Source organism: Onychostoma macrolepis, chromosome 09 (assembly GCF_012432095.1).
Source record: "Onychostoma macrolepis isolate SWU-2019 chromosome 09, ASM1243209v1, whole genome shotgun sequence".
In the NCBI taxonomy this organism is placed as follows: domain Eukaryota; kingdom Metazoa; phylum Chordata; class Actinopteri; order Cypriniformes; family Cyprinidae; genus Onychostoma; species Onychostoma macrolepis.
Genome location: NC_081163.1, coordinates 28,994,401 through 29,008,140, shown reverse-complemented (window position 1 = coordinate 29,008,140; position 13,740 = coordinate 28,994,401). Strand labels below are relative to the sequence as shown.

At 36.1% G+C, this 13,740-nt stretch overlaps 1 protein-coding gene across 1 annotated transcript; it reads left to right on the top strand.

Moving 5' to 3' along the window:
• The first annotated feature begins 1,146 nt into the window (after positions 1-1,146).
• On the top strand, positions 1,147-11,687 carry stx19 (syntaxin 19). The gene is made up of 2 exons (XM_058787576.1): positions 1,147-1,319; positions 8,960-11,687. Exon 2 carries the CDS (start codon positions 9,057-9,059, stop codon positions 9,942-9,944), a length of 888 nt encoding a protein of 295 aa, XP_058643559.1. The 5' UTR covers positions 1,147-1,319; positions 8,960-9,056; the 3' UTR covers positions 9,945-11,687.
• Positions 11,688-13,740: the final 2,053 nt, after the last annotated feature.

Sequence of the window (13,740 nt, the reverse complement as noted above, 5' to 3'; positions counted from 1 at the left end):
AGGTTTAGGGGTGGGGATGGGTGGGTTTAGGGATCAGGGGGTGGAGACGGGTAGGTTTAGGGGTGGGGATGGGTGGGTTTAGGGATCAGGGGTGGAGACGGTAGGTTTAGGGGTGGGGATGGGTGGGTTTAGGGATCAGGGGGTGGAGACGGGTAGGTTTAGGGGTGGGGATGGGTGGGTTTAGGGATCAGGGGGTGGAGACAGGTAGGTTTAGGGGTGGGGATGGGTGAGTTTAGGGATCAGGGGGTGGGTTTAGGGATCAGGGGTGGAGACGGCAGGTTTAGGGGTGGGGATGGGTGAGTTTAGGGATCAGGGGTGGGGATGGGTGGGTTTAGGATCAGGGGTGGGGATGGGTGAGTTTAGGGATCAGGGGGTGGAGACAGGTAGGTTTAGGGGTGGGGATGGGTGAGTTTAGGGATCAGGGGGTGGGTTTAGGGATCAGGGGGTGGAGACGGGTAGGTTTAGGGGTGGGGATGGGTGAGTTTAGGGATCAGGGGGTGGAGACAGGTAGGTTTAGGTAAATGTAAGGTGGGAGGAGTTGGATCTAGATCCAACCACACCCCCTGGATCTTGTGTTCTGCAGTGTGGATCTCGAAATAACGGTTATCTCATGGTTCGCTTTCTAACATTATACTTCAACACTTCCAGAACAGGTTAATCAAACTGTCACACCCATATATTAATACTCCCTCTTCTGCCATAGCATGATGAAACAACAAAACCAGCCAATGACGTTCTTCTTATTTTTACTAACCATAATTCAGATGAATGTGCTACAATTAGTGGAAATGATCATGAAACAAAATATGGGTGCTAAGAATAGACACATCTGTGTAGGCCAGCTTTGTCAATAATAATTTAAGATGTTTCCTGAGCTCATTGTTGTCTCATATACAATAGCGGGTGCAGAGGGCGAGGGCAACACTTGGGTCACCGCATGTGCTCTTTCAATGCCTTTTTGAATCACGTCACCCACACTTTTCCTGCTTAACAAGCGTCACCCTCCATTGGTCAAACAGATGTCTAACTGTGACTGGGGGTGTGGTTTTAAACTGGCTTGACCAGATTTCCCAGCAGTCTGTGTTGTATTCCTTTGATATATACAGTACATAACTGCCACCAGTGGAGCAGAGGGGAAAACTCACACTAGCACATATTTGTGTTGCTGGAAGCTGAGAATATGCCAAGGGCTTCCTGAATGCTTCAACAGATCTGGCTTAGAGCTCACAAGTCCATGCCTGAGTAAAGGGTTGACTAAAATTCTGGGCAACTCAAAATGAAGCAATATTCAACCATCCAGGGATTAAAAGCAATACGAGGTAATATTTTTTTTCTCCCAAGTTTATCAGTTTAGTAGAGAAAAAGAGAAAGAGAAGCCATGATACATTGACAATCAGGATTTAAATATTTAAGAAATATTCTTCTCTAGATCAATTGAAGATGTAGCTATGGAATAGAAAAATTAATCATTGTTATCAAGAGGGGGGAAAAAATCAAAATATTGAATATTAAACAGTTGTTAGTGTTATAATTGATATATTAATTGTTTTGTGTTCTCGGGTTTATATGCAACATTATTAATTGTAATTACATTAAATTATCACAAAAATGCAGTTTTACAACAGTATGGTGTGATACATATGGATACATAGTTGAACATATAAAAAAAACATAAACAATCTAAATGCTGCAGATTAAGGAAATTATATACAGAAATAATGTAACGTTATCCTTCCTTTCTTTAATATTATATATAGATATATATATATACATATATACAGTATATATATAGTTTTTTAACCATTTAAGTAGGACTTAAATACGTCTTTATACATAATTTCAGATTTTTAATTTTTTTTTGTATTGCCGAATGTAGTGGCAAACATTTATGGTAAATTAAAATATACATTAATGAAACTTCTATTGAAACTGGTAATTTATTAATAATAATAAAAATAGATAATAATGTACACACACACACACACACACACACACACACACACACACACACACACACACACATATATATATATATATATATATATATATATATATATATATACACGACTACATTTATTATTACACATTTTGTTGAAATTTTGTACATTTAATATATAATTTTAATATATTAACTGTAAATGTAATATATAACAAACTCCAGTTAAAATTATTAAAATAATTATAATCGAATAGCACAATACAGTTAAAATTACAATGTAATACTTTCAATGTAAGTCATCAAAATTAGGGTACTATGTGTATTTTTATTAGGGTAAAAATGTTTTTTTTTTTTATATATGTATGTATGTATGTATGTATATATATATATATATATATATATATATATATATTCATTATTCATTGTCAGAATGGACCATCATTAGATTTAGACCAGCGGAATGGAATCATATCAATATATCAGCTTGAATATAACTTAAAATATGAACTCATGGCTCTTATCGAAAGCAGAGACACTCTGATAAACTAAAGAGGCACCTACTTACAATTTAATATGACCTAGTTTGATCCGAAGTCAGTAAACAAATATATCTGAAGACTGGATTAGAGATTGTTGTGCAATGCATTGGTAGGTGTGTGTGACTTCCTCGAATGTCCCGCAGAAAACAAAGGCCACTCTTATATTCATAAGCTTTCTCCCTAAGGAGCTTGGGTGGGCTGTTCTCACACACGCATGCAACTGCAGTCTTTCCTGTTTGAAATCCCTCTAGTAACCGGATAGCCGGTGATTTGGAGCGCTCTATTTTACTTTCCTCAGACAAGTTCAGAATACCACCCTTTGGCGTTATGCTCACTTTCCAAAACCACAGTCCAGGCAGCTAGACTAAGGATAAAAACATCAGCAGTCATGCATCTTACTTTTCGTGAAGCGAGCCAGTCAGTGAGCTATTTGGAAGCAGATTCCAGTGAATGCTAATATATCATGTTCTGTACAGTGTCAGAACAGACTTTATAAATTAAAATGATCATGATGAATGCACAGCAGTGATATGTGGACTGGGAATACAGCACAGGTTTTGAATAAAAGCCTTGGTTTAATCCTTCTTTTGACACAAGAGCTGCAGCTGAAGGCATAACGCATGGAAAAGCATCTGACCAAAATGTGACCTTTACAAATACAGTCTGTTTTCTGTAACTCAATACCAACTAGGACATCTGTGATTTAAAAACACCAGGTTTGTTATTGTTAACTAAAATGAAAACTATTAAAATTGTTTTTGTTCATGAAAATTAATCTATAAATTATGTCAAATAAAAACTTCAAAAAGCTTTCAAAAATTTGAACTGCTGCCTTTATTATTATTATTATTTATTTATTTTTTACAAACAAATGGGCCGATTTTGATACTGATTGACTGATGTTTTTCCCCTTTAAGCAAGCGATAAGAAAGAATGAAAGTGTTCAAGAACAAGCTGTTTATTTGCTCTATTACAAGGCAAGGCAAGGCAAGGCAAGTTTATTTATATAGCACATTTCATACACAGTGGTAATTCAAAGTGCTTTACATAAAAGGAAGTGAAAAAGTCGTTAAAAAAAAGTCACAACAATAAAAACAAGGAATTAAAAATTAAGAATAATAAAAACAAGATATAAAAATTTATTTAAAAATAATTTAAAACAGTTAAGAATAGAAAATGATTATACATAGTGTAATCAGTTCGGATGTAGCACAGTGCTCATTTGACAAATGCACAGCTAAACAGATGAGTTTTGAGTCTGGTTTTAAATGTGGCTAATGTTTTAGCACATCTGATCTCTTCTGGAAGCTGGTTCCAACTGCGGGTGGCATAATAGCTAAAAGCGGACTCCCCTTGTTTTGTGTGAACCCTTGGTATTTCTAACTGACTCGATCCTAATGATCTGGGTGATCTGCTCACTTTATATTCAGTGAGCATATCTGCAATGTATTTAGGTCCTAGGCCATTGAGTGATTTGTAAATGAGTAAAAGTACTTTAAAATCAATCCTAAATGTAACTGGAAGCCAGTGTAAGTACCTGAGGACTGGTGTGATATGCTCAGATTTTCTGGTTCTAGTCAGAATCCTGGCAGCAGTGTTCTGTATGAGCTGCAGCTGTCTAATGGTCTTCTTTGGAAGGCCGGTGAGGAGGCCATTACAATAATCCACCCTGCTGGTGATAAAGGCATGAACCAGTTTCTCCAAGTCTTGACTGGACACAAAACATCTAATTCTTGCAATGTTTTTGAGATGATAGTATGCTGATTTAGTTACTGCTTTGACATGACTACTAAAACTAAGGTCTGTCTCCAGAAACACTCCAAGATTTTTGACTTGATTTTTAGTTGTTTGACCCCAAGCGTCAAGGTATGCATTCACCTTGAGAACTTCATCTTTGTTTCCAAATGCAATGACTTCAGTTTTCTCCTTGTTTAACTGAAGAAAATTCTGGCACATCCAATAGTTTATTTCATCAATGCATTGGCAGAGGGAGTCAATGGGGCTATAGTCATTTGGAGATAAGGCTAGGTAAATCTGGGTATCATCAGCATAGCTGTGATAGGCAATTTGGTTCTTTCTCATTATTTGACTTAGTGGGAGCATATACAGGCTAAACAAGAGTGGTGCAAGAATTGAGCCTTGTGGGACTCCACATGTCATGGACGTCCACTTAGACTTATTCTCTCCTATACTCACATAATAAACTCTCCCTTCTAAGTATGACCTGAACCATTTGAGTACCATCCCAGAAAGCCCGACCCAGTTTTCCAGTCTCTCTAGAAGTATGTTATGATCAACAGTGTCAAACGCAGCACTAAGATCTAGTAGTACCAGCACTGATATTTTGCCAGAATCAGAATTGAAGCGAATATCATTTATTATCTTAATAAGCGCTGTCTCTGTACTGTGATGCGCTCGGAAGCCAGATTGAAAATTGTCCAGGTATCCATTAAGTTTAAGTAGTTGTTCAGCTGATTAAAAACTACCTTTTCAATAATCTTACCTATGAAAGGAAGATTTGATATTGGTCTATAGTTGCTCAACATTGTGTTATCAAGATTGCGCTTTTTCAGAAGGGGCTTAACAACTTCAGTTTTCAGGGAGTTTGGAAAAGTCCCAGAAAGAAGTGAAGCGTTCACCACTTCTAAGAGATCTGCTTCTAAACAGTTAAGCACACTTTTGAAAAAAGATGTGGGAAGTGTGTCAAGATAGCATGTTGACGATGTAAGGTGCTGTACTATTTCTTCCAAAATTTTGCTATCAATTGCTTCAAAAACAGACATAGTCACTTCTTTTTGAAATTGCGGTCGAATCTGTGTGACCTCTGCATAACTTGAGGATGTGCCAAACTCCTTTCTTATATTATTGATCTTCTCAGAAAAGAAGGAAGCAAACTCTGGGAATTTCAGCATTTCACTGGGAATCTGACTTGGGGGGTTTGTTAGTCTCTCAACAGTAGCAAAAAGAGTGTGAGTGTTGTTTAAGTTACTGTTTATGATATTTGAGAAGAAGGTCTGTCTAGCTGTGGCTAGTTCCACATTGAAAGCATGAAGACTGTCTTTATAGATGTTATAGTGAATTTCAAGTTTCGTCTTCTGCCACATCCGCTCAGCTTTTCTGTATTGTCTTTTCATACTCTGAACTGCTGTTGATTTTCTCCAAGATGATTTTTGTCTGCCATTCTTCTTGCTGACTTTTTCAGGAGCGATATCATCAATAACATTCTTAACTTTTGAGTTAAACGAATCCAGGAGAAGATCAACAGAGTCTACAGAAATGCTTGGTGTTGAAGATATTGCCTTCATAAATAGCGCACTAGTGTTCTCGTTAATGCATCTCTTTCTGACAGAGACAGATCTAGATTCAGTGGTAACAGAGATCAATATATCAAAGAAAATACAGAAGTGATCAGATAGTGCTACATCCTTAAGGCTGGAGAGTATTTTGGAGGCCTGTAAATAATGATAAACAGAATGCGTGGAGCACCTTTCAGCACAATACCTAGGTATTCAAAAGACAAATACTGACCAAATGACACTTGCTTGCATTGATAAACATCTTTAAATAGAGCAGCTACACCTCCACCTCTCCTAACAGTCCTGCAGACACTTATAAAATCAAAGTTAGGAGGGGCTGTTTCACTGAGGACTGTTGCACTGCAGCTGTCTTCTAGTCATGTTTCATGTAGAAACATAAAATCCAGGTTGTTTGTGGTTATTAAATCATTGATCAGAAATGATTTATTTTTTAGGGAGCGAATGTTTAAAAATGCTAACTTGATGGAATTACATTTTGTCTCTACAGAAATCTTGGTGCATTACAGGCCGCAGATTAGATGGTTCAGCCGTATGGCTTGAGAAGGCCTTAGACTTTCTATCACGTGCTAAAACAGAGATAGAGAAAGCTACAGGCACACTGGGTTCCTGCTTGTTCTGTAAACATTTGTGAATGTTGCTGCTAATATAGCGGGGACCCTATTACAGGCTAAACTGACCTTACAAAACAAAACCAAAACACTGCATTTTAATCACAGTCCAAAAAAGATGCTACATATATATAGCATGAACAAGTTTTATTTCTTTTATTTTTTTATTTCATGGTATAATTTCAATATTTAAAGCAAACAGAATGGTCTGACTGACTACTTGGTAGATTTGAGAAATTATGCTAAAAACGCAAACTCACTCTCTGACAGCCACAATGATGTGTTTCCTTGGTTACCGATGTAAAGAAAGCAGCTGTATGCTTAATAACTCTACTTTAATATGCATTTTAAGGCAGTAACTTCTCTTCAGAGGTAAGCTACATTCATATAAGCCTCAACAAACAAACAAACAAACAATCAAAATGTAGCCTAAACATACAAATAGAAGCTTATTTAAAATATTAATAAATACTACAATAGTAGTTATATAAACAATAGTCCTAGTAGTAATACTAATACACTGTAACACTGCGACACACACAAAGACATATAGGTTCTATATATTTTTATAATTTCCAAAAGTTAAAATTGTTTCTCGTAAATAAAAGGTGTTATTTAACAAATATAGGGACATGGTCATGGTCAAATTATTATTATTATTATTATTAATTTTATATTTATGAAATATAATATAAAAATTACATTTTTATTTTTTATGCTTGCTTGAATTGCTTTTTTGTTTTTTGTTCTTTGCATTCCCCCAAGAAACTTTGCCTTTACGCGCAAAACTTTTATATTCTTTGTGAGCAAATGCAAAGCTTGTGGGAACACAAAATATTTTCGAGTGAATGCAAACACACTGATATGCCTATATATATTTTTCCTCCCACCTCATATTTTTTCCATCACCATGTCTGTTTAGGGTCTCTGTGATGTTGTTTCTGTGAAAACGTGACCTGTTAAGCTCCATAGTTTTGGCATCACTAATGTCAAAATAGCATTGGTTTTCATGTGTGATAATACAGATTTAAAATCATATGGATTATGTGTGTTTTTTAATGTATTAATTAATTTTTAAAGATAAATTAAGATTTTTTAAAATTTCCAGCGATATCGTCGACTTGATTGAACAGATACTATTTAAACTGAACTGAGCTGGACGATGACTGAATTCAATGATGAACTGCCTTTAACTGAAAATTGAGTGTTTATTATTGTCCTTTTGCATTATTGGCACACTAGTTTCCTATTTGATACTGTAAAGCTGCTTTGACACAATCTGTATTGTTAAAAGCGCTATATAAATAAAGGTGACTTGATCACTCTGAACTGCAGTGTAAACATAATTATTTTCATTAAAAAAAAATCATAAAACTAAATCATGCAAAACAAACAAACAAACAAACAAACATAAAAAAACCATTCATTATTTAAGAAAAACTAATAATAATAATAAAAAGTATAAGATAAAACTAAATAAAATAAAAAACTGTAACTAACTATACAGACACATTAAAAAAATTAACTAAAATTATAATTAAAAAGGAGAATATTAAAATTAAATCAAATAAAAAAATATTTACAAAACTATAATGGGGTGAAGTCAGCTAAAATGGGCCATGTTTTGGAATGACTTATAATACCATCATGCATGAGATCTAATGATATTCTTATAAATTAGCATGGGTCTCTTAAATATATTGATCTTTTTTAAATGTGAAAAAGTATGAAATTTTAAAATTATGAGAGTTAGAGTATCAGCAAGTATCTTCTTGATCCATGGCACAACATTCAGGTAAAATGGGCCAGCTGTTCAGTTAAAATGGGCCAATATAAAAGGAGAACAACACAGGTAATTTCAGCTTAAATCGTTTTATTTTTAACAGTAAATTGACACTATTGTCTTTAGTGTGCCATAGCAACACCATAAATGTATTTCGTTAAATAGAAAGTTGAATACCTAAAATGACCTTTTTCACAAAAATCAAAGTTTCTTTCATAAATTAAACTTTTTTTATTTGAAAGAGCATGTCAAAACATTATTCATAATCCTTTGCTTTGTTGGTAAGCTTACTTATAATTGCTTTAGTACCCTTATATAGTGATTAATTAAATTTTCTATGTCAGGCTCAATTACCTTACAATTTCCCTGACAAGCTTCATGTAACACTCTGCCCTGCCCACCTTAAAAAACTCAGACCAATAAAAAATATTGTTACATGTCAACAAGTGTTGAAGCAACAATGCAAGATCAGTTATTGTGATTTCCTGTAAAAATTTAAAGAGATATGATGCTACAACATTATTTGGTCCATTTTACCTGATAGCCCATTTTAGCTGACTTCACCCTAAATTATTGACACTACAATAACTAATAACAGCATACAAGTTTGGAACAACATGAGGGTGAATTAATATTGACCATTTACATTTAAGGTGAACTATCCTTTTAGGAATTTAAAAAAAAACTGACGCACTGAAAATGAGGACAGAAAAGATAATATGTGACTGTTACTGTTATTTTTAACTCAATATCCCTTCTCTGGTTATTTACAGGGTATGAGAAGCAGAGGAACTTTTTACACATAGACAACACTCAAATCTAAGAGAAAATCTGACCTGGTCTCCGTCAAGGTCTTCTTCCCCTGCAGTCATGAAGGACCGCATGGAGGAGTTGCGTCAGCGAATGAAGGCCAGCGATAAGCCGATGGACAACAACCCCTTCAGCGAGGAGGAGGAGGACATGGACCCGTCCTCGCTGATAGGCCTACAGGCTGTGATCTTCGAGGCAGAGCCCATCCTGGAGAACTTCCTAAAGGAGGCTCAGAGCATTCGTGACAGCATCGAGGAGCTGAACTCTGAAATCAGTAAGTTCAGCCAGCAGCAGAGGAACTTTTTGGCCACCATCAGGCGGCTCAGCATAATGAAAAAGGAGAGCAGCATGACACGAGACATCAAGCTGTTGGCCGAGAGCCTGCATAAAAGGTTAGATGCACTTTCCAAGCAGGCCAAGCGAACCGAGGCCGAGCTGGGCCCAGACGTCGCCACGTCCCGTGTCCAGAAGGCCCAGCATGCGGCCCTCTTTCGCCAGTTCCATCAAGTAATGCGCCAACACAACGACGCGATCCTGAGCAAGCAGAACAAATGCAAGCAGTTCATCATACGGCAGTTGGAGGTATCGGGTCGCGAGGTGTCCGAAGATGAGGTGGACAACATGATAGAGCAGGGCAAGTGGGAGATCTTCAATGAGAACATCATAGTGGATGCAAAGATCACTCGTACCCAGCTCTCAGAGATCGAGCAACGCCACAAAGAGCTCCTGAACCTGGAGAGCAACATGAAGGACCTGCGAGATCTCTTTCTAGATGTGTTCATGCTGGTGGAAGAGCAAGGCCACCAGATCGAGAACATAAAAGCCAATGTGGAGAAGACGCAAGACTATGTAGCGGTCACGACGGAGAAGTTCAAAATGGCTGTGAGATACAAGAAGAAGAACCCTCTCAGAAGACTGTGTTGTTGTTGCTGTCCTTGGTTCAGATAGCAGGGCAAGGCTGGCAGAGTAAACTATGGGAATGTTGCCCATTTACTGTGCTCTCAAGGACCGAATACACTAACTGCAGACATTGACCTCTGTCTGATGAAGATAAAAAGCAAGGGCACAAAGCAGTTTTGGACAATATTAAAACAGGAAGGCTCCATTCACTCTTAAAAATGAAGGTTCCAAAAGGGGGTTTTCACAGCGATGCCATAGAAGAACCAGTTTTGGTTCCCCAAAGAACCTTTCAGAACAGTTCTAAAAAGAACCAATTTTCTTAGTGTGAAGAACATTGAATAACATTGAATAATCTAAGAACCTTTTTCCACTGTAAAGAACCTTTTGTTGAATGAAAAGGTTCCATGGATGTAATTAAAGGTTCTTTGGGGAACCATTGATGCCAATAAAGAACCTTTATTTTTAAGAGTGTAGCAATGAAGACTTTTAACTGGGTGTTGACATGGAATACAAATGGTTATATAAAGATTTCACAAAAGGTTATTATGTTTTGTTACATCACATAAGTTATGTATGAGGTAATCAAAGGTAAACTTATTTTGTATTTTGTTATTGTGGAAAAGGTGCACTATTTTGGAAGTTGCCAATTTATTTAACTGACTTCAGTATTATTTTAAATTTGTCATTGTTAATATTGTCTGCTTTATGTAAATCAAATATCTGAGCTAAAAAAATCAAAAATTCTGTTATAAGAGATAAGACTAAGCAAATACGTCCTATATTTTCAAGCAAAAGGCCTTCTGAACGATTTCTGCAAGTCTACATCTAAGGGAGTGTTTACACAACACTGTTTTCACTAAAAATAGAAAATTTTTATGCACTTTGGTTGTTCATTTACATAAACATGGCATATTGGGGGCCTGGAAATGCAAACTTTGAAATTGTGTTTCAAATTGCAGATTTTTGTCAGATATTGTCTCCCTGTAATCTACAAAAACGCGCAGTGCATCTGAAATTGCGTCAGAGTAGGTATTTGAATTTGAATTTACTCCACAACCGTTAAAAGAGTAGATGCACTACATCCGCCATGTTGTTACTGTCACAGAATGACCTACTTGCGTCAGTTGCATTGTGTTTAGTCTATATAGGAATGCGCATGTGTGCAGTGCGTAGTGTTTCTTTACGAAGTGACAACTTTTCAGTTTTTAGTACATCGTTGATGTGTGTACTAAAAATGAAGATTTTTTCTTTGAATTTGTGAAAAGTTTGGCGCATAGAGGACAACGTTCACGTGGATCCGTGAAAATAACTAAAAACGCTGTATTATCCATGCCAGGCCAGTAGATGGCAATGCCACTTTGTAAAGAAACAAAGTGACATTTTTTTTTTGTAGAGACGATAAAAACTTGCACTTTGAAACCTGTTTTCAAAACAAAAACTGTTGTGTAAATGCCCCCATAAAGGTGGGGTCACATTTATTCATTATTAATCCATTATTTCAATAGACCTTAGTCAGATTAGACGTGGATGAAAATGAGGCTGTGAGGGATAGCCTTACTGTACAGTCTTTACAGTGACCGACACGCACTTGATCAAGATAGGCTACTAGATCACATATTTTTCACCACTTTCAAATCTGTTTTGTGGATGTTTATTTTTTTTATTTATTATTTTATTTTTACAGCTGAACAATCCATTGCCTACTATGCAGTTAAACAACAGTACAATCCATTAAGCACATCTATTGCTTCGTTTCAGTCAAAAAATAAATATGGTGCTATACCCTCGCAATCGTGAGAAGACTTTCCCCCGCCGATTTGTGTGAACTGTGCAGATAGCATGAGTAGCCTACATCTTCAAATCATTTCATCTTGAAAGCATCTGTAGTGTACAGACATCTGATAAACATATTTAAAACGTCAGTTTTACATATTCTAAATCTTCTAAATGTCTATTTATTTCCTATCTGTGACAGGAAATGTCTTAGAGACATATTGCAGATGAGCAAACACTCTAAAAAAACAAACAAAAAAACATCTTCCAGATGAAAACATGCACATCAAATAAACGTCTCTAAGATGTGTGTGTGTGCTATCTATCAGGAATGTATCACTACACTAATGGACAATTTCGCCAATGTGACCGCACCTTAAATCAGATGAATTAATCAGGCCCACAAGAATTAAAATTTTTAGCTGGTTATTTTAAAACAAGAATAAAATATGAGTAAACGTTTTAACATCTGTAAAATGTAATTTACCACAGGCAGTCTAATATTTGCTCACAGTTAATAAGCCGTTACTGTGGAGCTAATTAGTATGAAACCGGTTGGTCTCATGATGAAGTGAATAATGAAGACGTGGTGAGTCAACAGAGGTATCAGGTGTTGGCACAGTTTCTAGGATCTGGGCGTGTCTCTGTATTTTCAGAGGAAAACGTGTTGCCCAGAAATATTAGGCTATTAGAAAATGCAATGTAGGCAAAACAATGTCATTGTGTTTGCAAGAGTTTTGAATTTGCATGACTCTTGCCTAACTTTTTAATTGTGTAGAATTTCTATTAGATTTTTTTTGTTAATTTACAAAAATCAAGTTCTATGAAACATTACAGAACTGACAACTAAATATTTGTAGCCTACTGACTACAGGAATCGCAGCTTTTGTTGATTTTTTAAAGATATTGTGTTTCCATGACATTTCAATCCCAACGATCTATTTTTTTTTCAAAATAAGTCAGAAAATAAATATATAAATGTGTTGATATTCCAAAAAACTAATATTTGAATGTTATTAAAACTTGAAATGTACTAAATTATTTTTTAAAAAGAAATTATTTTATTGTTTTATTTCAAACTGCATACAAAGAGATTGCATAGAATGAATCAAGTTAAACAGACATTGTCAAAGCAGGAAGTCCTTATAGGAAAATAAGTAGCAAGTTTAAACGTATTGGACAACATTGCCATCTGTTGACAAATAATTGAAGTACAAGTCAATATTTGGCGATTGGCCTTCATTTTTAAGGAGAAAGCACATTAGACCTGTGAACACATGCACACATTCCTTTGACTAGATTAGTGAGGAGGACATCGTATATACACAATATAGAGGTTATTGTAGCCTATTTGCTAAACCCCAACACAGATTATTTAATGTGTTTATTAAACTATTTTCCTTGTGGGGACCATTGATCCCCAATGGGAATACACAAAAAGGCGATTTCAGGTTTAACTATCCTTGTGGGGATATTTGGTCCCTATAATGAAGGCAAAACCTCACACACACACACACACACAGAGAGAGAGAGAGAGAGAGAGAGAGAGCATGTGAGTCTATGCCATTGTAAAAATGTCCCTGATTTTCATTTGACCTCAGCAGGAAGTCTATTTTAGAGAAGTCCATGTGGGACATCACTGAACAGGTAATGTCACAGAAGTGAAGTATCATTATGTTGAAGACTACAAAGACGTTTAGAAGTAGGCTACTTCTGAAGTTAGCAGACAGAGCACCCTCCACACTTTCAATCATCATCTGAGTCAAAGGTAAAACTATCTAGGCTAGTTATGTCAATCACAGCACTTAAAATCGTACATGAGAGTCTTCAAAAAGGCAAAGTATCTCATTACGGACTCTTGTTCCAACCCTGCTGCGCTAGTATTCTTCCGTGGAACATAAAATAAAAAATATTTTCACGTATAATACCTGGGTAAATAATGACAGAAATGTTAATTTTGGTAATTCATCATACACAGCTTGATGCTCTTGCTGTTGAAGCATTTTGATCCAAGCAGAGCGTCTTGCGGAGCTGCTCGAAAGCAAGTAACTCAACTTGTAGCTAATAGTTA

Excerpts from the sequence above, each read along its gene's own strand:
- stx19 (XM_058787576.1), top strand. The coding sequence starts at position 9,057 with ATGAAGGACCGCATGGAGGAGTTGCGTCAGCGAATGAAGGCCAGCGAT.